At 41.8% G+C, this 25,678-nt stretch overlaps 1 protein-coding gene and 1 non-coding gene across 2 annotated transcripts in view; one reads left to right on the top strand and one right to left on the bottom strand.

The window, feature by feature from the left end:
- LOC124605721 (telomere-associated protein RIF1-like) overlaps positions 1-25,678 on the top strand; it is a 113,283-nt gene that overhangs the window by 10,067 nt on the left and 77,538 nt on the right. The window contains exons 3-4 of the mRNA XM_047137596.1: positions 1,902-4,931; positions 17,703-17,838. Of these exons, the coding sequence (XP_046993552.1) occupies positions 1,902-4,931; positions 17,703-17,838 (3,166 nt within the window). The remainder of the gene's footprint in view (positions 1-1,901; positions 4,932-17,702; positions 17,839-25,678) is intronic.
- Positions 5,610-5,684, bottom strand: Trnat-ugu. Its single transcript has one exon. It is a non-coding gene; the product is annotated as a tRNA-Thr (tRNA).

Below are 25,678 nucleotides of genomic sequence, written 5' to 3'. Positions count from 1 at the left end.
AAACTAAATTTGGGTGTTGTCTTACCTTGAGCCTTGTTTGTGTCAGGAAAAAGGGACAGATGACCCTGTAGTTCGGTCCTTTTATACCTCAAACCAACCAACCAACCAATCCACGCATGGAGCACCCTCTTCTCCAACATGACAATGCCAGAGCACACACGAGCACTGTGATGTCTGCAAGAATCCAATGCCTTTTCACTACCATTGATCATACCTCCAAAGTCGTGAGCTGGCCCCATGCAATTTTCATCTGGTCCCAGAACTTAAAGAACACATTTGAGGAATACACTTTGATAGTGGCAAAGCTGTGAAAACAGAGGTGAGGTTGTGGCTCTGTCAACAAAGTCAAATGTTCTCTGCTGATGGTATCAACAAACTAGTTTCTAATTGAGGGAAATGTGTTCGTTGCCAGGGTGACTGTGTTGAGAAATAAATATGTAGACATGGTGAACAGAGATTGGAATGTTAATAGTGTTTGTTTTACTTAAAAAGTGTTGAGTTTTCACATTAAAAATTGGATGCATTGCTCCCTACCTCCATCCGTCCCTCTCCCCTCCTCTCCCCTCCTCCCCCTCCTCCCCCTCTCCCCTCCTCCCCCTCTCCCCTCCTCCCCCTCTCCCCTCCTCCCCCTCTCCCCTCCTCCCCCTCTCCCCTCCTCCCCCTCTCCCCTCCTCCCCCTCTCCCCTCCTCCCCCTCTCCCCTCCTCCCCCTCTCCCCTCCTCCCCCTCTCCCCTCCTCCCCCTCTCCCCTCCTCCCCCTCTCCCCTCCTCCCCCTCTCCCCTCCTCCCCCTCTCCCCTCCTCCCCCTCTCCCCTCCTCCCCCTCTCCCCTCCTCCCCCTCTCCCCTCCTCCCCCTCTCCCCTCCTCCCCCTCTCCCCTCCTCCCCCTCTCCCCTCCTCCCCCCTATCCCCTCCTCCCCCCTATCCCCTCCTCCCCCTCTCCCCTCCTCCCCCCTATCCCCTCCTCCCCCTCTCCCCTCCTCCCCCTCTCCCCTCCTCCCCCCTATCCCCTCCTCTCCCCTCCTCCCCCCCTCTCCCCTCCTCCCCCCCTCTCCCCTCCTCCCCCCCTCTCCCCTCCTCCCCCCCTCTCCCCTCCTCCCCCCCTCTCCCCTCCTCCCCCCTCCTCCCCCCCTCTCCCCCTCCTCCCCCCCTCTCCCCCTCCTCCCCCCCTCTCCCCCTCCTCCCCCCCTCTCCCCCTCCTCCCCCTCTCCTCCTCTCCTCCCCCTCCTCTCCCCTCCCCCTATCCTCTCCCCTCCCCCTCTCCCACCACCCCTCCCCCCGTCCCCTCCCTCTCCCCCCACCCCTGTCCCCTTCCCCGTTCCCCCTCCCCTTCACCCATCTTCTGTACACACCACTTAGCACTTCGTAAAAAAGGGATGGTATTATGAGAATAGAATAGCCATTACTTAGCGTTGGTTTCTGGAATGAATCTTTCACTGTGCTGTAAGTTGTATAGTATTAAGAAAATTTTGAATCACGTAAGAAGGATTGAAACATTTTGCTGCAGCCTAAAAGACTCATTCTGCAAACTTAATTGTTAGTGAGGAAGTATTAATTTCATTGCCTTACTCTTTTTTTAGGTAGTAAATATACTTGTTTTTTCTGGAAGCGTTAAGTACCAAATAAAAATTCGAATAAAATAAATAAAATGTTTTGTTTACCAATTTCATTGCAGATAACAAAAATATGGTTGTAGTTTCTACGTATGTCACCAAAATTATTGGCTTAGGTGGTAGAGAAGATTTTAAGGCACTTCGACAATTGACAGCATTATTATGGGCATTAATAATCTTGTAAATAAATTTAGATTTGTAATTCAAAGTAACAAGACTAATGCATGATATCACTTCTGTGTTTAAAATCTATAGAAAGATAAAGTATTTATAATACATAATTTCTCTAGTTCACAGATCAGTATACCAGAACGACTGTCGTGGTCAAAACCAGCAAGACCAGAAGAGAAACAACTGTCATTTGCACATTTGAGACGTGTAACAAAACCGAATTCCTTGTCATCTCTCATTCAGAAAACTCTTGAGGTACCCGAGGAAGAGTCAAAAAATACAGTGAGTAAAGGAAAACAATTTTCTGATGCCGCTTCTCCAGAGGCTAAGGTTCGTAAAATTGATACCGCTGACACAGAGCACAAAGACCCTGCAGGACACGAGCGTAACTGCCAAGTGAATGTCAGTTTAGGACATACTCTTGCTGCGGAAGATGGCTCTGTCTTAAACCTTAAAGACAGCACTGAACATATAGCTGAAAATCAGCTTGATGCTGATGCAGCTGCTGGTAGCAATAATTCTGTTAAAGACGACAAAGAAAATTCTTCATCTATTAAGTCTGTTAGCAGTCGTACTGACAACAGTGAACCAGCCATCTCTTCTGTCAGAACAATGATGTCAGAAAACAGTCCGAACCGCAGGAAATCATTGCGTCCATTGAAAAGGATCATCAGAAATGTGGGGAAAAATTCTGTAAATAACAAAGTTGGCCATATCAATAAGTGGAGAACACAGACCAGGAGAGAATTATTGCACCCACTAAAAAAGATGGTTACCAACAAGGGCAAGAATTCTAAAAGTTCTAAATTCAAGCTATTACAGGGAGGATTGTTAAAAGATAAGAAAAATCTGTCTCCTGGATGTGGTGCTGTTAACGAGAACACCACTGATGTTTCAGCAAATTTATGCTTGTCCAAATCAACAGTTTTGGAGACAGTTTCTATTTCTGAAAAAAATCAACTTAATTGCAGTACAAGTGAAGCCACTGGTATTAACCCCTCGAAGCGTACTACGCCTTCACCACTGAAGGACTTGACACAATCTAAGATTGATAAATACACATTAAGATCAAGACTGTCCCCTGAGGGAAGTGTCCCACAAACAAAGAAATCTGTTCAGCATGAGCACCAACAAATGAAAAGCCTCACCTCTGGTGGGCTGTCATCCTCTTTATTAAGGAATGTTGAAGTATCAGTTGAAATAAACCAAAAAGAAGTTCAGGATGCAGAAAACGTAATGCGAAAACGTAGGGTCACTGAAATGGTGAAATCAGAATCTAACAGTAAACTGGAGCAATCCACAGACAGTAAAAAAACAACTGTAAAACCAGATGATGAAGTTTCAGTGCAGTTGAAGCTGGCATCTACAGATAAAGAAACAGCTGAAAAACTGATATTTGAAAGTGTTCCCACAGGCCAACAGGATGACTCAAGCACTGAGAAAAGTAAATCCACGAAGTTACGTGGCAGGCCTAGAAAATCATTAAGCACAAAACCTGAAACTACTGTTAAAGATTTGTGTGATGTGTTACCTGAGACTTCAAAACACATCAGTGTTAATGCAAATGATAAAAGTTCAGTATCAGAGGAACATCCACAAAATGCAGATGGTATTAAGACCCGTAAAGCAAGACAAAGGAGTGTTAGTGAGGGTAGTAAAACTGGTGTTGAATGTGATAATCAGTTTGGGAAAGCTCACAGAAAAGAAAAGCGTGTAACTGAATTACTTAGAACTGGGGACAGTGATTTGTCTTCATCTTCCAAAGAAGATATCCACGAATGCACAACACTTCAGAGTGAAAATGAACCGTGTGAGGAGTCACTTTCACTTAATACTGTGACTGTTCCAAATGATACTTGCAGAACTGAAATAGACACCTCCATTATCAGTAAAGATGTGTCTCGCTCATTTCCACAGACAGAAGAAGTTGTTAAATTAAACAGTAGCGACACATTGCAGAGTGCCTCTACGTGCGGGGAAGAACACGAAATAAAATCTACAAAAGATGATAAAGCAGGATGCAGTGTGAATAAAACATCAGGCCATTTATCAGATTCTGTGGATTTACAGCAGTCAGACAACTTGAAACTTGTGTCAGGACCATATGTCCATTTAACGAACATTAATGCCAAGTCAAATGTTGGAAACAATTTTAACGAACAGTCAAAATGTACTGTAGGAAGTGAAGAACAGAAGTCCTTGCAGCAGAGTTGTTTGGACACAGAAGATTTTGTTGAGGATTCTCAAGATCTCACATTGTTGTCCAACAAGAGGACACGAAAATGGACACGAAGGGCAAGTGATGGAAGGAGTACCAGAAGCAGTGCTGATTCAAGAGCTCAGCAGTTAATAACACCTGGAAGTAACAATGCTGATGCACCACAGTTGGCTAAATTAAAAGCCCCCAGAGCAAATGAAGAGAAAGGAACTACCAATGTCAGCCTAGTGAAGACGACTTCAGAAAGTGGTTGCTGTGAGCCTATTAATGAAATTACGGATTTAGGTCCGTCATTTGAAAGCACAGTTAAACAGAACAAGTCTAAAGATAGTTACGACTCTTCAGATGCATGTGTTGAGGAACATTCAACTGCATCCATTCCTTCTGTACATAAAGTTAATAATTTAAATGATAAAGAAATAAATATGCTTCACACACTTGGGACTGTTGTTTCAGAGGTAAAAGATAGCAAAACTGTACCACTTCAAGATGGACATAATAGTGATCCATGTAAAGACACAGTGAAACCTGTAGGTGCAAAAGATTCAGAACTAGTCATGAATACTGCAGACAACACTGTTGTGCCAAAGGTTGCCGCGGACAAACTGCATAGTTCATCAAATGTGCCTCCTGTCAGTACATCAGCAATGAGACGATCTCTTAGAGCGAGAAAAAAATCGAAATCGCACTGTTGCTTATATTCATCGTGCTGCAGACAAGTGGATACAAACAAGACTCGTATAGCAAGAAGAATAACTGCCAAAAGCCTCAGACTAGCAAGGCAAGGGCAGCTGCAGAGAGCTGAATCACCTGCAGACAGTGGCAGCGTGGTATCAAAAATGAATATTGAATTGCATGGGGAATCTGATCTTCAGTCAGCCAGGCAGAAGATGGAATACACAGTACAGACTGAGTCGTCCTTGGAACAAACGTGAGTAAAAGTTGTTACCATACCATATGTTATCAACTAGCAGAAATAAATTGCATTGAATATAAGTTGTTTTTAAGTCTTCAGATAATTTTCGGTGCACAGTTATGATATACCTAGCACCCCAAGATTGGCCACAAAGGCCTGTATTCTATTCATAAGTGAGAATGTTTTGTGAAACTCTACCGCAAAAATGCTTTGAAGCAAATTTTAGTAGGTTTTTTTTTTATTTTTGTTGTTCTCATATATATACTGTGTGTCCCTCCCAATTCACCAGGCAAATCTACATACATATTCCACAAGCCACCAGATGGTATATGGCAGAGTCAATGTTACACCACTACTAGCCATTTTCTTTCCTGCCCCATATGCCAATAGTGAGGTAAAAACAATTGTCTCCATATGAGTCCTGAATTCTCTTATTGTGATCCTTATAAAATGTGAAATGTACATTGGCAGCAGTAGAATAGTTTTGCAGTCAGCTTCAAATATTCATTCTCGAAATTTTCTCAGTAGTGTTGCGCAAAAAGAACCAAGTCTGCCCTCCAGGGATTCCCATTTGAGTTCACAAGTATCTCTGTAATTCTCATGTGTTGAACAAACCTATTGGTAACAATGAAATCCAGACCATTAACTGCTTACAGGCATTGATAAATATCAACGAGGACAGTTGAAAATGTGTGTCTCGACTGGGACTCGAACCCGGGACCCCCTGCTTACATGGCAGAAGCTCTATCCGACTGAGCCATCGAGGACACAGAGGATAGTGCGACTGCAGGGACTCCCTGAGAGACCCACATTTTCATCTTACTGTCCACACACTACATTTGTAGTGCCTCTGCCCACTATATTCATTACTCCCGGCAGTCAGTCTTCAGATTCCTATAAGGGTTTGAGCAATGTTAGTGCATCTGCACTGAAGATCATTGGCCGGTAAGCCTTACCTATATGAAGATGGAGTCTGTTCTTTCGGACATGTCAGGTCCTATCTCACATCCCTGTGGCACTCCTGATGATACCATTGTCTCTGACAAACACTCACCGTTGAGGAGAAAACTTGGGTTCTTTTACTTAAGAAGTCTTCAAGCCACTGACATATGTTGGAACCTGTTCTGTATGCTCATGCCTTCATTAACAGTCTACAGTGGAACATTTTCTTCCATTATCCAAAATTTTGTTTTTGCAGTGTTTAGCTAGAGTCAGCCTAAACAAGTATGATTCATCACATCTTTCATGCAATGCCCAGTGTGTGCTCATTCTATAGAACGATCCCAAATTAGTATAGTGCAATGTGCATTTTATCAGTATGTATTAACAAGGACAGTAAAATGTGAAGAGTAACCAGTACTTCAGCAGCAACAGCACTGCCCTGGCCCACACAGACTGCTGCTGCCTTGCAGCAACACTGCTCAGTGGCTGTTGTAGTGCCGGTTAATCTTCGCATTTTACTGCCCTTGTTAATACAGGTAGATAAAATAATATTGAACTAGACTACTCTATCAAATGGGCAGGTAAAATTTCGCTTTAAAAATCATTTTGTTTGCAACAGGAAACAGATGCTTTCTGTCGACACTGGGTGTCACATGAAAAACACGATGAGCAATATTTTTTGGGCTGAATCCAGCTGCACATTGCAAAAAACAAAATTGCTAATATCTGCCAAAACACCAGAGAAAATGTGGCTGGCAATGCTTAGGAAGGACTCGCAGGTTTGGGAAGGTTGAGAGAGGGGGACCACTCAGGGCCTAGAAAGGACCAACAGTTCTGGAAACCAGGAAAAGATTTTTGTATTATAATGTGTGTACTGGCAATACTGCAATTCCACCTCGAAATTTCATTACTGCATTTTGTTAATGTTTTATAAGATTTGAATTTTTATCAATGAGTTTGGTGTTACTTCTACCTTCAATATAATGTTCTTCTTCCAAAAGTTCTGACATCGGTTTGCACTAAGCATCTACTATTTCGAGCCTAGTTTTCAGTGTAAATGTTCCAGACTTGAATTTTGCAAATGGAAAAAAGCACATAGTATAAAATGAAAATGTATTCCTGTATGTAGTGTCAGCCTCAATTGAAACGAGTTCTACATCTTCGAAAACAATGAATTGGAAATATTCGCAACTATGCAAAATAATTTATAAATGTGCACTAAAACTCTGTGAATAATTAGCTCTGTCCGAGGGAATTTTACAGCATTGCAGCACTTGATATAATGCACATTCCAATTTGAGAGAAGCTTTGAGGCGTGGAGGATATAATACGTGTTGCAGGTATGCAACAAAATAACAAAGAATTAAAGCACATCAAAATTTGTTTTTATTTTCGGATAATTCCTTCTTAAATATGTTGCCCTTTTACGCTAAAAAGCACACAAACTAAAAACATAAAATGCGACACAGTAATAAAAATAACTGACAAATTCTTGTAGTGAGCTATCACTTATAAATATTAACATTTATACGAGATAAATGTGATATGCAGAAGCTGTTATCACTTTAGACAATAGTTTTCAGATAGATTATCAGTTGTAATGTAATGTGTGGGACGACCTGAGATGCATTGAATTGAAAAATGCAAATGGTTCGCTGGTAAAATAGCATATTCAGGTAAAGGGCATACAGCGATCTGGTCCACTTAGGGAATCCCAGCCGTCCGTTTCGAGGGGTCGTATGGCCAAGTATTTAAAGCATAAGCTCCAGGAGTCAGAGGAGGAGAATGTGAAAGTTGATCGGAGGTCGGGATCTGAGAGAGCATAGTGTGGCTGCTCCCTGCGTGGCGATTCTTCTGAAAAACCTGGAATTCTTAGGAAATTACATTTTACATGGAGAAATTGGGAAAGTCTCCAGGGAATTTCAGGAATTTCATCAAATCTCATGGACTTTTGCATTTTTAGCTGAGCACCGAAATTTAATTTTATTGTGTTTTATAAATAACAAATTTTGAAATGCGTAATATTTCAATGTGTATTTTTATATGAATCTTATTCAGTATAAACTGTCAGTGTTTAAAAACTAAACAATGGAAACTCGAGGTAGGAATATCAACAACGTAAGAAACGACAGATCGCTACTTATTGTAAAGAAGACACGTCAAGTTGCACACAGGCACAACTTGGTCCGTCTTATTTACGGTAAGTAGCAATCTCTCTTCCTACATCATTAATGTTTACAAAATGCAGTTGAACTACTGCTCATAGATAATGTAATTCAGCTGAGAAGAAAGAAAAGTTGTTATTGTGGTATGCTTCCCTCCACTCCCCCGTCTCCATCTTGCTCCTCATACCCGGACTTCTCAAGGATACTCCTCCCCCCCCCCCCCCCCTTTTCACCATGGGCTAGCACCATGCAGGAACTACAAGATACTCATATCAAGAGTGGACTGCATACTGTTGTGAAACTGAATAATAAAATTTTGAGAAAATTATTCTGTAATCCATCAAATGGTTGCCCACTCCACATTCTTCCCCCTTTCGCAGGAGTAGAGTTACGGATTTTAAACAAGTGTTCAGAATAAGAATCAGAAGTGCTTCCTTGGGCAGGCCCCCCTTCTTTTCTAAGAAAAATAGACCTTATTACTAATGGAAGGCTATTGTTCATGTAACAATTAATGCATGTCAAAGCAGACTGTTACAAAACCAAGTAAATGAGTGCTGTATTTTACAATTTTCTCTTCTTTTCCATTGGTGCCTTTCACCATACAAATCTGTTCTAAGAAGGCTAGCATGGAGGCTAGCCGGTATGGTGGCACAGCCGCGGACCTGGAGGGCCAGCCAGACTGCTAGTGCTCCATAAGCCCGAGTTGTCGAGACTGTGCCACTCCAACAGGCAGGCATTAGTGAGGGGCCAAGTGACATTCAGTCAGTTCAGAGTGGGCCAGGAAACCAAAGGCATTGTTAAATTATGGTGATCATCTTGAGTTAAAGAGGATGATTCCAGGGTTTTACAGCGCGTATAAAAATATATTGAGGGCCTAAAGGCTACTGGTGGTGGGTTAAGACAAAGATAATTATACTTGTTACATAAGATTTTCTAAACTTTTTTCCTACCTTTGAAATTCTAGGTTCTACCCCTGATTGTTTATAGCTGTGGTTCCCTTCCAGAGCACCAAATTGCCCCCATCCTTTTATAATAGCAAACAAATTATGTAAAATATTAAAAGCACATGTGCGTCAGGCACAAAATCTGCATGCCTCTTAAGGAGTGCATATACACGTTTTGAAGTTTTCTCATAGATCTCTATTATTTGCTTTAGATTACACAAATGCCTGATATTCTTGAAACTACATAATAATCATAAAGGAGGATCCATGCTATTTTCATAGTAGAACCTCTACTGGTTAAAATTGCGTGGTGGCTGCGACTGTGGAACAACTTATGTAGCAAGTGGCTAAATTGCTTCAGCTGCACAAAAGAGAATTGAGGTTAGAGTGGAAGTAGGTAGCATCAAAGTCATCATATGTCGCCAGGGGTACCAGTTATTGATATGAACAAAGTTTGCCGTATTACTCGGAAATAACTTTTGCTTCCATTACAGTTAAGTGCATAGATACTCATTGCAGATCCAAGAAGGGATTATTAAATTCAAACAAATAGTTTTCCTGTTAGGACAATTTGGGAGGGTTAACAGTTTCAACTTTAAGGATTCTCATTCTCACCAACAATTAAAGACATTTGAATCTTCATCTGTAAAAATTGGCAGGGTACAGAAGGTATTTCATACATAGAGAGATGATGGTAATTAAGTAATACATCCTTGTAGTAACTAGGATGTGATTTAATTATACTTTGTGTGATATGGTGAGAACACTGGTCTACAGCCTGGTGTAGATAAACAACATTGTGCAATTCACAAGAGGACACATTTGTATGTAGAAGGGTTTACAAAGTGTGATTCAGCCCTCCTTTGGCAATAATAATTGAGGTGATCTCTTTCTAGTGCAAGTTTGTACTGGCTCTGTAGTATCAATGAATCAGTTTATCATGGGAAGTGTATCGTTGTATGCTCTGTCTTGACAAATTGTAGGTGTAGTGTTGTATAGTGTATTTGAAGGATTTATTATTGGCACGAATATCCGTGTGAGGAATGGCTCCAAGTATTAAAATGAAAATTGTAAGTAATTAGCATCTCGCTACATAGTCATACTGAGAAGGTGACAGTTATGATGTTAACTTTATCTGTGAACCAACAGTTTGTTAGTAACCAACCAAAGTGTACTTACGTTCCTGTACAATCTAGTAGAATACTAAAGTAATGATGCATTGGGGAGGGACTTTTTGGTCATTAACAGGAATAAAGAAAAAGCAATAAGTATGTGAAATGGGTAGAAAATAGGAACAGTCCATTATGACTTTGTGTAGACAATGTAAGTGAATTTTCATGTATTCATGTGCCTAACTGTCTCTAGTAAAATGGTGTGTGTAATGTGCAAGTGTGTAGACAATATCTGTCAGCATCGCGCAGTAACGTCAACATTAGGTGGGCACAGCAGTTCTCAAAATTCCACAGAACCAGGATATAAGGAATGAAATGCTAGAGTACGGAGGCTCAAAATCTAATGATTAATATTAATAATCTACCATGATGGGGAAAAAGGCAAAAACAGCTCCAAAGTTGAAAGAGGAAAACAAGGCACTGCCACCACTCGTGTCAACCAATCTCTGAGTGATTTTCCTCCTCTTAACACGAGAAAACAGCCAGTCATAAGGTATGAATGACAGAAATCAGGAAATGTCAATTATAAAGATGTAAATGATACATGCGCCGTGTCTTAACATATGGGGTATGTCTCACTTAAACTATGTACTATTTGGCATTGAATTTACCTTGTATTTATTGTAAGTTTAAATTGAAACCTGTACAATTTGACATGTTCCATATCCTTGTGATTGACTCACTAACTGGATCTACGGAACATGAAATAAATAAATAAATAAATAAAATAAATATGGTCACACAGAAGGTTATGGCAAATGTATTACTACATTTTCCAGGACTTACCAACATCTTTATTATCTATTACTGACTTGACGGACTATCGATCTTTATTCCTGCTACCTCCATCATAACAACAAACTGGGGTGCAGCAGCAGCACTAGCAGCAGCGAGGCATAACAATAAGCACAGGCAGGTAATATACTGTTACTGGCAGTGGGTCACAGCAGGACACAGCAAAACATTTGATAAGGTCATATCACTCATTACTATAAATAGAAAGACAGGAGACTGAAAATGGCAGCGTTGCAGTGTACAGTGCAAGCGCAGCACAGTGGGACAGTTGGCATAGGTGACCAAAGCCAGATGGCAGTGCATGAAGAATTAAGACAAAGGAAACTGTCAGGAATGCCTACTCTTGTGACCGGATTCATAGGGTGTTTAGTGACATTACATGCCGGCTGCGGAAGAAGCAGAAAATTCTTTCTTTCTCGTGCACCGTTAACAGAACAGGCCTGGCTTCTGGGTCATTCTGTAGTCTCAGTAGGGGGGAGGGGGGGGGGATGCATTTTACGCATAATAGGGTTTCAACCTGTCAGGGTGAACTACCACGCTAGTCTGTTAATTTTATCTCTGCATTAATAAGTGATGTCAGTAGTCTTATCTGGTGAGTTCCTTCAAACAGTGGAGACAACTTCTTTGTTTTCCCTTTCTTAATTGCTGGGTTTCACAGCAAAAACCTGTTGCCTGGCTGATGTGGGAGTAAAACTGGTAGTTTATTCAGTCTCTGCAACTGTTTAGTTGTGGCTTCACTATTATTGCATTGTTCTTGGCACCATTTTATTTTGAGTCTGTGTGTCCAGTTTTTCATTTTCTTAAAGTCTACACCCAGTCGTAGCTAATTTGTTTCAAAGGGTGAACTTGTGTTTGCTTGTACTGCCTCGTAGAGGGTGTGCCCTGTTGACTTGTAAATTCTGCTGTCGTAAGCAGATTGGGCGTATGAAATATAATGCTCGCTGTTGGAATGGGTTTTGTTCTTCACTTATCTGGATAACGTTGCAACGGTATTTTTATGGATGGTTTTAACGTGACCATTGGCTTTAGGTTGAAAGGGCATTATTCTTGACTTCTTGATTCTTAACAGATTACATACTTGAACAAACAAAGCAGACATGACTTGATTTGTTAGGATAGCATTAGGACTTCCTGGTGGTAACAACAGGTGATTCACATAGGCTTTGGCTACAGTTTCTGCAGTCCTGTCTGCAATCTGTACTAACACCAAGTACTGAGGAAAGTGATCAGTAATAGACGGAAAATTTTTATTCTCTTGCTTTGATTGTGGCAATGATCCTATCACGTCTAAAGCCACTATTTGAAATTGTTCAGAACATTTTGGAAGAGTTTACAAGGTGATAAGAGGTATAGTGTGCTGTATCCTCCATGTGCCCGAAAAACAAGAAAGTATTTAACTCTCTCTGTCGCATTACTATCAGATTCCCAAGAGTGGTCTTTCAAACAATACGTCATCTGCAGTCACAAAATCTGGAAGCATGGCCTACCACTGGCAAACAGAATCCTTTCACTGCGTCTCTATCAGTTCCTCTATGAGTATCTCTTCTGTTTATATTAAGACTTTGTTACATAATGTGTTAGCTTTTCGGTGCAATTTACCTGGTTTATGGGATACAGTATAACAATTTTCAGTCAGTTTCAGTGCCCAGTGAGTCAAATGACAGCTGGGGTGCTTTAGATTTAATGGCCAGAGTAAGGCAGTGTGGTCAGTTACCACTGTGAATTGCCTACCATACAAATAACATGTAGAATAATTCACTTCAAACAGCAAAGTTTACCCCGGAGGAGCTAATAATTTGTCCAGAGTCCTTGACTTGACACATTTTTCTGACTTCAAACTTTTGTGTGCATTTTCAATCTTGCCAGTACAATTCTGAACTGCTTGGTGTGTTCCTCAATAGTTCAAGAGAACACTATGATATCTAAGTAAACCAAGTAAGTAGTGGGCTTCAACTATCAAAATATCAAATCGCAAATCTCTGAAATGTGGTGAAGGCATTTCTTAAGCCAATAGGCCTCTTTGGAAACTTACACAAGCCAGAAGATACAATGAAAGACTTTTTGGTCACTCTTTAGCAGCCATTGGAATTTAGTGATATCCAGATTTCTCGTTTAGGGTAGTGACAAATTTGCAGTTTTTTAATCTGTTTTGGTTTTCATTAATTTGTGGCAAGGGCAAAGAGTCAGAGGTAGTGACTTTGTTTACAGCTCTCCTGTCTACACTAGGCAATAGATCTTCTTGCCATTGATATAACTACTGTTGGTGAAGCCCAGGTGCTGGAAAACAACTGGATGATTCCTTTATCGATTTGTTGCTGGATTGTTTCTTCCACAACAAACTGTAGCTGGTGCAGAATTTGGTATAGGTCCGACATTATTGACCTGGCATCCCCAGTCAGGATTTTGTGATGAACTACATCAGTAGCGGACAATTACTTTCAGTCTTCAAATAGGCATGCAAATTTTTTCGAAACCTGGATACAACAAACTTTGCTCAGGCTCAATCAAGTGTGACAACTTTTCTCTTGAACAGTTCTCAAGGGGTGATAATGTATTTTTTTATACAGGTAAAAAGTCTTACTTCCCTACATCAGACATATCTGCTTTTGTGTGTGATACCTCCCCACCACTTAGACTTTGCATACTGGCTAGTATTACCGCTTGGGGTATCATCACTTCCCTCACACAAATTATCTAGGCACATGAGAACACTAATTCTTCCATTTTGAACTTTTGGTATTACAAAGGCCTTCTCTTAACATGCACTTGGAGTAATCTAGAACTTCGTTCTGGCCCTGCAGCTCAACTAGAAAGGAACTTTCACTAAGGTCACTCGTTTTGATTGTTACCTGATGAATTCTTTTGGTGCCACTGCTTGATGTTGCAGAGATGACTGCCTTCAACACCAAAATACACAAATTCATGGAATTCCATGGACTGGTGCTTTTCCCAGGAATTCCTCACCAACGAATTTGACAGCGATTGGTAATCTGTCACACCCTGAACTGGCTCAGAAACTCACTTTCAGGATAACATCAAACTCGCAATCCTGCTTTGTGACAACTTCCATTTCAAAACTATATTTATTTCCATCAAGCTCTGATTCAACATTACAAGCTCCTAACGGACGAATTATTTCAGTACCCGAACTATGGACACGTTTCACACTCCACTTACCTCAGAGAGTAAAAAACACCAGGCTCACCTGGGCTCCTGTGTCTACTAATATCCTGATCGTTTCCCCTAGGGTGGTACCATTTATACAGGGCTATTACAAATGATTTAAGCGATTTCATAAATTCACTGTAGCTCCATTCATTGACATATGGTCACAACACATTACAGATACGTAGAAAAACTATAAAGTTTTGTTCGGCTGAAGCCGCACTTCAGGTTTCTGCCGCCAGAGCGCTCGAGAGCGCAGTGAGACAAAATGGCGACAGGAGCCGAGAAAGCGTATGTCGTGCTTGAAATGCACTCACATCAGTCAGTCATAACAGTGCAATGACACTTCAGGACGAAGTTCAACAAAGATCCACCAACTGCTAACTCCATTCGGCTATGGTATGCGCAGTTTAAAGCTTCTGGATGCCTCTGTTAGGGGAAATCAACGGGTCGGCCTGCAGTGAGCAAAGAAACGGTTGAACGCGTGCTGGCAAGTTTCACGCGTAGCCCGCGGAAGCCGACGAATAAAACAAGCAGGGAGCTAAACGTACCACAGCCGACGGTTTGGGAAATCTTACGGAAAAGGCTAAAGCAGAAGCCTTACCGTTTACAATTGCTACAAGCCTTGACACCCGATGACAAAGTCAAAGGCTTTGAATTTTCGGCGCGGTTGCAACAGCTCATGGAAGAGGATGCGTTCAGTGCGAAACTTGTTTTCAGTGATGAAGTAACATTTTTTCTTAATGGTGAAATAAACAGACACAATGTGCGAATCTGGGCGGTAGAGAATCCTCACGCATTCGTGCAGCAAATTCGCAATTCACCAAAAGTTAACGTGTTTTGTGCAATCTCACGGTTTAAAGTTTACGGCCCCTTTTTCTTCTGCGAAAAAAACGTTACAGGACACGTGTATCTGGACATGCTGGAAAATTGGCGCATGCCACAACTGGAGACCGACAGCGCCGACTTCATCTTTCAGCAGGATGGTGCTCCACCGCACTTCCATCATGATGTTCGGCATTTCTTAAACAGGAGATTGGAAAACCGATGGATCGGTCGTGGTGGAGATCATGATCAGCAATTCATGCCATGGCCTCCACGCTCTCCCGACTTAACCCCATGCGATTTCTTTCTGTGGGGTTATGTGAAAGATTCAGTGTTTAAACCTCCTCTACCAAGAAACGTGCCAGAACTGCAAGCTCGCATCAACGATGCTTTCGAACTCATTGATGGGGACATGCTGCGCCGAGTGTGGGAGGATCTTGATTATCGGCTTGATGTCTGCCGAATCACTAAAGGGGTACATATCGAACATTTGTGAATGCCTAAAAAAACTTGTTGAGTTTTTGTATGTGTGTGCAAGGCATTGTGAAAATATCTCAAATAATAAAGTTATTGTAGTGCTGTGAAATCGCTTCAATCACTTGTAATAACCCTGTAGTTATAATTGGCATTGCTTGCTCCACACAAACTAAGAGGTCGATGGTTCTTGCTGGGATTATGCCTACACCCCACACCCACCCCCTACCCCGACCGATCATTTCACGAGTGAAATCCATTCCTCCTCGCATTATTATGGCCAGTGTTCCCTATTCTGTTGCATTTGAAGATAGTGCATACCAAGGGTCCTACCTGTTGCCAGATAGGGCAATATTGGACCAAACACTTTGATGCTATTTTCTTCACACCTTCCACACACCACAATTTGCTATTACGCAAGGGCACGAAATAGTTTTCTCTCTCCTCACTTAACACTTCTAGACAGATCGCTTCGTGCAGCGAAAAGGTAAACACTAATTTTACTTCTCCACCATTCTGGGGACCAAATCCTCTAATGAAGATGTGTGCTGCATCCTTCTCTGCTGCTCATAATAAAAACTCATTGTGCATCACATCTCTCTTTAAATTATGAGTGTGAAGAGCTGGCACGAATCCTGTCATCAAACGTGTTGAATTCTTCTCCTGCTTCTGCCAGAACGTGGACAAGTTGTCGCAGTAGTGACTGCTCCTGCAGTTACCAGAATAGTGCACTGCTAGCCTCTAGACAGGGTGTCAAATCTTCCAGCATTCCACAACATGTTGACAGGCCTGACATACATGTGGGCACCCATGGACAATATAAGTTTGACCACATTCAATAAAAACCCTTTTAACCACTCACAAAGGTGACACATTTTGCAAAAATGTGTTCACATTTGCCCTAGTTTTCTCAGAATAAAGCCAACTTTGGGATACTTGTTTACAATAGCACACAGTGAAGTAGCAGTATTAACAGCTTCTCTGGATTTCTCTGAAACAGGAGACACACTTACAAATCAGATGGGCGAACTGTTTAACAATCACAATTACAAAAAATGGAAAGTAGAACTCTTGGTCTCTAGGAGAACAATCCCCAAACTGTGGTCCTGCTATGCTAATGTGGGAACTCTGTTTGTGAATGAAGTACAGTTAGCGACACTCACATTACAGTGATTTGTAGGTGGCAGTGCATTGTCACGGAGCAGGACCCTCAGCAAGCAACAGTGTCTGCGAGAAAGAGATGACCCCCAAACTCTCACCACTGATACAGAAATAGATGGTGGAGCCACCAAGCCCAGACCGGCATTGGGTAGCAGAGGGGCAGCGACAGACAGCATGTTGAGAAGTGATTAGCGAGTGGCTGTACAGTGACTCGCAGCCATCAGTAACGCCATGTAGCTAATGTGCACACTCAGCACATGCACACATAGCTAGCAGTTGGTACTAAAGCATCTACCGAGCGGCCTGGATGAAATCCGCATCCAAAGTTCTGGTTCTTCTGGCCTGGGTAGCAATTCAAGGATTCCAGTCGTAACTACCACACAGTTGAAAGTAGGAACCAACTATAAAGTAGCTGCTGTCCTGATAGCAATACCATTTTGTGCATGATGACCTGAGAATGACAAAGGGCATACAGGTAATTTGGTTTGCCTGGGGAAACCCACCAGCCCATTTGAAGAGGCTATACAGCCAGGAATCTAAAGGGTAAGCCCCAGAGGGCAGGAGAGAAGAGCGTGTTAGTCGACCAAAGGCAGAATCCAGGAGAGTGTAGTATTCCCCCACCCCCCACCCCGCACCCTGACTCTGAGTCCCCAGTGCACCCTGCATGATTCTCACCTACCTTCTGATTGGTGGAGGGTGCTGATGAGGACTTGCCAGTGTGTCCCCTCATCAGCACCCCTCAACATAAGAACGATGATATGCCCTATCACTAAGGAATTACAAGTGGGACAAACCAACTCACTGACACCATATTACCTGATGAACTACACTATTTTGCTTTGCCCTCTCTGGTGGTGTGCTATGGTAGTGTGGCACAGGCATTTAAAATTATGAGGACCAATGATATATACCTTCCTGCAAACAAACAAAACAGTTCTTTTTTTCCGATGTGATAATTAAAACTTAATGACTCAGCCTCGTAAAATGTTGTTTGTTTTTGTTGGTTGTACTGGTTACAGATGGTGTTTGTGAACCTCTTCAATGTTTAGTATTGTTGTGGAACTACTCAAAGTTTCTGGAAAGCAAATGAATGTTGATGTATTTATGCAGTAAAATCTTAGTTTTGGATACTGATGTTTTCAGATGGTACAAAGAATACTCAAAAGACCAGAAAGAGGTTGAACTACCAGAAACTAATTCCAAGACTGAGTCTGGTTGTCTTAAGAGAAAATCTGTTTCTGATGAAGAAGTACAAAAAGATGACGTGTCACCAAAAAAGGTATGCACTATGTCTCTCTCTCTCTCTCTCTCTCTCTCTCTCTCTCTCTCTCTCTCTCTCTCTCTCTCTCTCGTGTGTGTGTGTGTGTGTGTGTGTGTGTGTGATGCACAGTAATCCAACAAACTTTTGAGTACAGAACTAAGTGATATGTTAAATGAGAAATTTTACACTGCTAAATGGAGTTCTCAAGAAAAATATGTTTATTACACTGAACAGTCATTTGTCTAGTGACTGTACATTCTCTTGCTTTACCTTGTTTGTAATTTCTATAGTGATGTATTTAGTCTGTGCTTTACAATGAGAGATTTTCTTTCCCCTAAGAAAGTAGCAAGTCATTTCAGTGGTGATTTTTGTATCTATCTATTCAAATGCTCCATTAGAATTATTCCTTAGATGCTTAGTGTTGGGCATCCCACTCTGAGCAAAATAAGTTACGTATATTTCACGGTTCAAAGGTTCATTGACAGTTTTTCTGCTTATTGGACATTTAAAATTTAGGGTCTGGTGCTATAGGTAACATCATAGGCAAATATGGTGTTTGTGAAAGAAACTTAAGAGGAGACAAGCTGGTGCAGTTTTTTGTGGAACATATTCTCTTTGTTTCCAGAACTTTCTTCAGATTCCCTCATAGGTTATTGTACACATAACCATCAGCTACCAATAATGAAGAAAGTTTTATAAGAAACCATACTGATTTCACATTGTTCGAACAGTACCGATACAAATGTGATATTTGTGAAAACATACCATGGTGCTAATGTTAATAGATATATTTGGGTAGAATTTGTGTTTTAAAATGCTTCATTTTTGAAACGTTACAGTGAGTGCTCAACTTATTACCCAAGTAATTATTAAAAATCTAGAGTACCCAGAAGTAATTACTAAAGTCGTCAAAAAGAAAAGATTAAAATTACAATTGCAAGAAATAAGCCCTCAGTTCAGACTTAATTAACCTGGTTTCGACACTACTGGGAGTGCCTTTATCAGAATTGAAAACGATTAAAGTGGCCTATAACATAGTCACAGAGTTACAGGATAAGACCATTTTATATAAAGAGTGCAAGTACTGAATAACAGTAAAAGACATAAGCAGTACTTACATGTCACGTATAAAGTAATTAACACACCAAAACACCTTTAGTCACAAAATATTTAAGATAGCATAAATGAGGCGAACCACTATGGGCTGCTAGTATCTGTTCAGCCACAGGATGCAACAGACAGAGGTGCCCGCGTTAACAAATGCGGCCAGGTGAACATGGTATTGCAACGAGTGTGCCATCTAGTAGCCGTATGCACAATTAGGCTACTTCACATTCAAGTGTAAGCAGATAAAATTATAATGAATAATGTTCAGTACATAATGAAAATCAACATTCATTTGACAGCGCAGACAACGTAACATTTTGTCTGCATCGGAGCTTAGAAGCACAATATAAAACATAAAACATTATTATGAAAATACAGAGTGGGCTGAATGACAGCTTGTAGAAAGCAATATTACATGGAATATGGCCAAAAAACCATTTAATAATTGAAATTATGAGTATGACTTAGATGGAAAAGAACATTTCGGCAAACTGCATAAGGAGACCCGAAGTCGACTGTCAAGTAACAGCTTTGTACCATTGAAGAAATTTTTATTGCATAGCTGCAGCTGTTCATTGAGAATGAGGCTATCATTTCTAGAGAGATGTTTAAAAATATCTAATTCATCTAGAATATCTAATCTGCGCCCTTTCTTTTCGGTGTGCAAAATGTTGTTACCGTAAATAGCTTTAGGTGCGTGACCTGTAATCAGAAGATGGTCGGCAAAGGACGAATTTTGGGGGCCATTTTTTCTTAACAGGTGTTCTTTATATCTGGTTGTAAAGGCATGCCCTGTTTGTCCTATGTAGTAAGAAGTGCAGGTATTGCAGACAATTTTGTAAACACCAGAATTTTCTAAAGGGAATGAATACATTGTAAATTATGAATGAAGTGGTTTGGTAGAAAAAGCAACGTTCCAGTCGTATTTATTTTGAAGAAGGCATTGAATCTGATAGGAGATGGGCCCCACGAAAGGAATAGAGAAATATTTTTTTGGGTTTGACTCAATAATAGGGGTGCCGAGCGTAGTAACTCTTTTAGTAGTTTTCTCTTTAAGGTGGTCATCTACTATGTTAGGTTTACACTTTGTTATTAACTGCTATCATTTTGAGTAAATTGGTTTTGTCGTTGGAACTTTTCCTTACTGTACGTTAAACTGTCTAGTTCAGCACAGTGAAGAGTTCAGTCTGTCTATTAACCCTTCCAAGACCAAAATTATGATATCGTCTAGTTGGGAAATCAAACAAAACTCTCAATACAAGATAATGCAGTTAATAATGTGTCCTCCTTTGAGTACTTGGGCACTATGTCATACAAGTGATGTGACTCCAAGTGGGGAGTACATTCCATAATTTTATACAGCAGGCAAAATAATCATCGACGATGAGAAAATTCTCTCCAGGGCCAGACATTGGTTTACAGCTGAGAATAAGAATGATTCAGTTCATTGGTGTGAAAGTTGGACCTTCAACTCAAGTATTTTTTAGTGGAAGCATAAGATGCCTTCTGTTAAGACATTTTGGTGACAACTCACAAGGGGATAGTGCCTACTCATCATTACAAATTTCGTCCAAATTTATGGAATAATACAGGGCTTGGCCAAAAATGAAATTGACAGAAATGGGGCCTCCATATGGCTAAGCATGTAGAAAAAAATTTTGTTTTTAGTGAGGTTTGGGCGAGACAAGAGTTGTTTACGTTAGCGTAGTTTCCAGGCAGCAGTTGGTGCAGTGGGAAGATTACAGAACAATAATCAGTGTTGTGAGGTTGAGCCCTTATGCAGAAACTTTTTTCAATTATTACATTACTTACACTGCATATAAATAGAAATAATGCTCTATGTATTGTTTACTTCATTTTCATAAAAAGGCATGAAAAGCAAAGGCAAGGAAAATTTGAGACATTGAACAAATTTCCAGGGAGGGATTGTAAGGTCTGTGGTAAAGAACCTTCAGAATTAGAAAGCCATCAAGCAGTTGCCAAAACGATCAGTAGCTGAGACCAAAGTAAATCACCGGCAGTGTTTATACAACCAGCTAACAAATAAAGAGGAGGACAGAATCACAGACTTAACTGTGCGAAGTGTAGAGCAGGTCAGGAGACTATAGGTGTGTAAAAGATAAGAATAGTTGCAGCTGCATAACAGCAAGCTGATTTTGGGATGTTGGTGAGAGTATTTTGGTGAAATATCCAATAGTGAATTCTTTCACCCATCAGTACGAAAAGCCAATGTCACGACTCGACCAGTTCTACATCTACATCCGCATCCATATCCATACTCCGTAAGCCACCTGATGGTGTGTGGCGGAGGGTACCTTGAGTACCTATATCAGTTCTTCCTTCTATTCCAGTCTCATATTGTTCGTGGAAAGAAAGATTGTCAGTATGCCTCTGTGTGGGCTCTAATCTCTCTGATTTTATCCTCATGGTCTCTTCACGAGATATACGTAGGAGGGAGCAATATACTGCTTGACTCCTCGGTGAAGGTATGTTTTTGAAACTTCAACAAAAGCCCGTACCTAGCTACTGAGCGTCTCTCCCGCAGGGTCTTCCACTGGAGTTTATCTATCATCTCCGTAACACTTTCGCGATTACTAAATGATCCTGTAACGAAGCGCGCTGCTCTCTGTTGGATCTTCTCTCTCTCTTCTATCAAGTCTATCTGGTACGGATCCCACACCGGTGAGCAATGTTCAGGCAGTGGGCAAACAAGTGTTATGTAACCTTCTTCCTTTGTTTTCAGACTGCATTTCCTTAGGATTCTTCCAATGAATCTGTTTGGCATCTGCTTTACTGACGATTAATTGTATATGGTCATTCCATTTTAAATCACTCCTAATGCCTACTCTCGGATAATTTATGGAATTAACTGCTTCCAGTTGCTGACCTGCTATATTGTAGCTAAATGATTAAGGATCTTTCTTTCTATGTATTCGCAGCACATTACACTTGTCTACATTGAGATTCAATTGCCATTCCCTGCACCATTCGTCAATTCGCTGCAGATCCTCCTGCATTTCAGTACAATTTTCCGTTGTTACAACCTCTCGATATACCACAGCATCATCCGCAAAAAGCCTCAGTGAACTTCCGATGTCATCCACAAGGTCATTTATATATATTGTGAATAGCAACGGTCCTGTGACAGTCTCCTGCGGCACACCAGAAATCACTCTTACTTCAGAAGACTTCTCTCCATTGAGAATGACATGCTGCATTCTGTTACCTAGGAACTCTTCAATCCAATCACACAATTGGTCTGATAATCCATATGCTCTTACTTCGTTCATTAAACGACTGTGGGGAACTGTATCAAACGCCTTGTGGAAATCGAGAAACACGACGTCTGCCTGGGAACCCTGTCTATGGCCCTCTGAGTCTCATGAACGAATAGCGCGAGCTGGGTTTCACACGATCGTCTTTTTCGAAATCCTTGCTGATTCCTACAGAGTAGGTTTCTAGTCTCCAGAAAAGTCATTATACTCGAACATAATACGTGTTCCAAAATTCTACAACTGATCGACGTTGGAGATATAGGTCTATAGTTCTGCACATCTGTTCGATATCCGTTCTTGAAAACGGGAATGACCTGTGCCCTTTTCCAATCTTTTGGAAGGCTACACTCTTGTAGAGACCTACGGTACACCGCTGCAAGAAGGGGTGCAAGTTCCTTTGCGTACTCTGTGTAAAATCGAACTGGTATCCCATCAGGTCCAGTGGCCTTTCCTCTTTTGAGCGATTTTAATTGTTTTTCTATTCCTCTGTCATCTATTTCGATATCTACCATTTTGTCATCTGTGCGACAATCTAGAGAAGGAACTACAGTGCAGTCTTCCTCTGTGAAACAGCTTTGGAAAAAGACATTTGGTAATTTGGCCTTTAGTCTGTCATCCTCTTGTTTCAGTACAATTTTGTTCAGTGTGTCTGAATATTTTGTTTTGATCCACCTACCGCTTTGACATATGACCAAAATTTCTTAGGATTTTCTGCCAAGTCAGTACATAGAACTTTACTTTCAAATTCATTGAACGCCTTTCGCGTAGCCTCCCTCGCACTACATTTCGCTTCATGTAATCTGAGCAGTTCTGGGACCTTCCTATAGACACTCCTGCAGTTTACTATTACCACATTAATATTGTTATTCCCTGTTGCGTTTTGCCTACTACTACCTTGTCGCGTCTCAGGAGGCATTTTGTCGGGCCTAGGGAGGGAATTCTCTAACCTAAAAAACCCACATGTGCACTCCACACATACTCCACTACCTTTGTATCCGCTTCCTATGTGTAGTGCATGCCTGACCTATTCAGGGGGACCCTACATTTCTGCACCCGACAGCGGAGATCGAGAAGTTTGCTCCCCAGATCCTCGCAGAATCATCTGAACCTCTGGTTTAAGCCTTCCACTCGGTTCCAAACCGAGGACCGTGATCGGTTCTGGGAACAACACTACAAATAGTTAGCTCAGGTTGCACCCCACGAGCGAGGCTTTCCGCCTTCACAAACTCCGCCAACCGTCTGTATGAACTGAGGAAGACCTCTGAACCCAGACGGCAGGAGTCATTGATACCGACATGAGCAACAATTTGTAGTTGAGTGCACCCAGTGCTCTCTATTGCTGCTGGAAGGGCTGCCTCCACATCTCAGATGACCCCCCCCCCCCCCCCCCCAGCAAGCAGACAGAGTGAACACTGGCCTTTTCCCCCGACCTTCTTGCTATTTCCCTAAGGGGCTCCATCACCCGCCTAACATTGGAACTCCCAACCACTAATAAACCCCTCCCCCAGTGTGCCTGCTTGGACCTTGCTGAAGGAGTGGCCACATGTCCACTCACAGGCAGAGCGGGCGATGCCACACAGCCAGCCTCCACATTGACCCTGCGCCTCGTGCCACGCGAACGCCGTTGAACCTGCCACTCCCCTTGGGGAGAGGGTGGCCCAACTGTGCCCAGTACCCGCGAAGATGTCTCGAAAGCAGGACTGTGGGTGAAGCATGTAACACATGGGGTATACCACGCAACACACCAGACTCCCCACTGCCGCTACACTCCGCATGACAACAGATTAGGCCAAAAGTTTCCATTTTAACGTGAAAAATAGAAAGACTCCAGGACCAAATTACTTTCCTGCAGACGTGGAAAATTGAGGAACGTAATGACAAAGTCATCACGTAGCTGGCAGAACTTTTCAGCTCCTTTATTCATTGTGCCTGCGTACTCACAGGAGTGTCCTTGACACTGGACTAAACAGGTTTCTCCAAAACAGGTGAAGTGAGTTCTGCTGTTTCAGTTTCAGTGAAAGACAGCACCTCATACTTGGTGGTACAACACCTTGAGTCATCCATGGTCCCTATCCACTATGTACAGGACGCCTATATCTTCCATGACATGTCATGTCATTTGCAGTCAAGTGAACAGGTAGTGACAGATCCTGTACTTCCTGCAGAGGAAACAAGATCCACAGCAGTGGGTAGTACTTGAGGTACCACAGTTGCACGACTCTCGGGAGCTTTTCCAACATGACAACTCACAGCAGCTGCCAGTTGTTCGACATTAGTCGGGTGATTTCCAGCTGCTTACAAATGCTAGCAAACACATTCTGTGTTCAAGAACAGTATTCACAGTGGGGCTGCATTTTAGCTGGTACAATATGTTGCAGGACAGTGAACAGATGATTTTAAATTAAGCCCACTGGTTATCTTTAATCTGTTGAGCAAAAAGGTTGGTATTTCCCAATAAAAATTGAAGCAAATACACAAAATGAGGTTTCTATTAAGACAACACAAAAACCTATGGTGAAAACTACTAGTTGTATGAAACATTTTGAGGTTAATTGTAGTTATTAGCAAGCATGAAAATAGTTAATTTATGATAAATGTATGTGATGTATACTCCTCTTTAAGGGAAAAACTAGATGTACGAGGGCAGTTCAATAAGTAATGCAACACATTTTTTTTCTCGGCCAATTTTGGTTGAAAAAACCGGAAATTTCTTGTGGAATATTTTCAAACATTCCCGCTTCGTCTCGTATAGTTTCATTGACTTCCGACAGGTGGCAGCGCTGTACGGAGCTGTTAAAATGGCGTCTGTAACGGATGTGCGTCGCAAACAACGGGCAGTGATAGTTTCTTTTGGCGGAAAACCAGGGCATCTCAGATATTCATAGGCGCTTGCAGAATGTCTACGGTGATCTGGCAGTGGACAAAAGCACGGTGAGTCGTTGGGCAAAGCGTGTGTCATCATCGCCGCAAGGTCAAGCAAGACTGTCTGATCTCCCGCGTGCGGGCCGGCCGTGCACAGCTGTGACTCCTGCAATGGCGGAGCGTGCGAACACACTCGTTCGAGATGATCGACGGATCACCATCAAACAACTCAGTGCTCAACTTGACATCTCTGTTGGTAGTGCTGTCACAATTGTTCACCAGTTGCGATATTCAAAGGTTTGTTCCCGCTGGGTCCCTCGTTGTCTAACCGAACACCATAAAGAGCAAAGGAGAACCATCTGTGCGGAATTGCTTCCTCGTCATGTGGCTGAGGGTGACAATTTCTTGTCAAAGATTGTTACAGGCGATGAAACATGGGTTCATCACTTGGAACCTGAAACAAAACGGCAATCAATGGAGTGGCGCCACACCCACTCCCCTACCAAGAAAAAGTTTAAAGCCATACCCTCAGCCGGTAAAGTCATGGTTACAGTCTTCTGGGACGCTGAAGGGGTTATCCTGTTCGATGTCCTTCCCCATGGTCAAACAATGTG

The sequence above is a fragment of the Schistocerca americana genome, chromosome 3 (assembly GCF_021461395.2).
Source record: "Schistocerca americana isolate TAMUIC-IGC-003095 chromosome 3, iqSchAmer2.1, whole genome shotgun sequence".
NCBI classification, from domain to species: domain Eukaryota; kingdom Metazoa; phylum Arthropoda; class Insecta; order Orthoptera; family Acrididae; genus Schistocerca; species Schistocerca americana.
The sequence above is the reverse complement of the archived record's forward strand: the minus strand, read 5'-3'. Positions and strand labels throughout refer to the sequence as shown.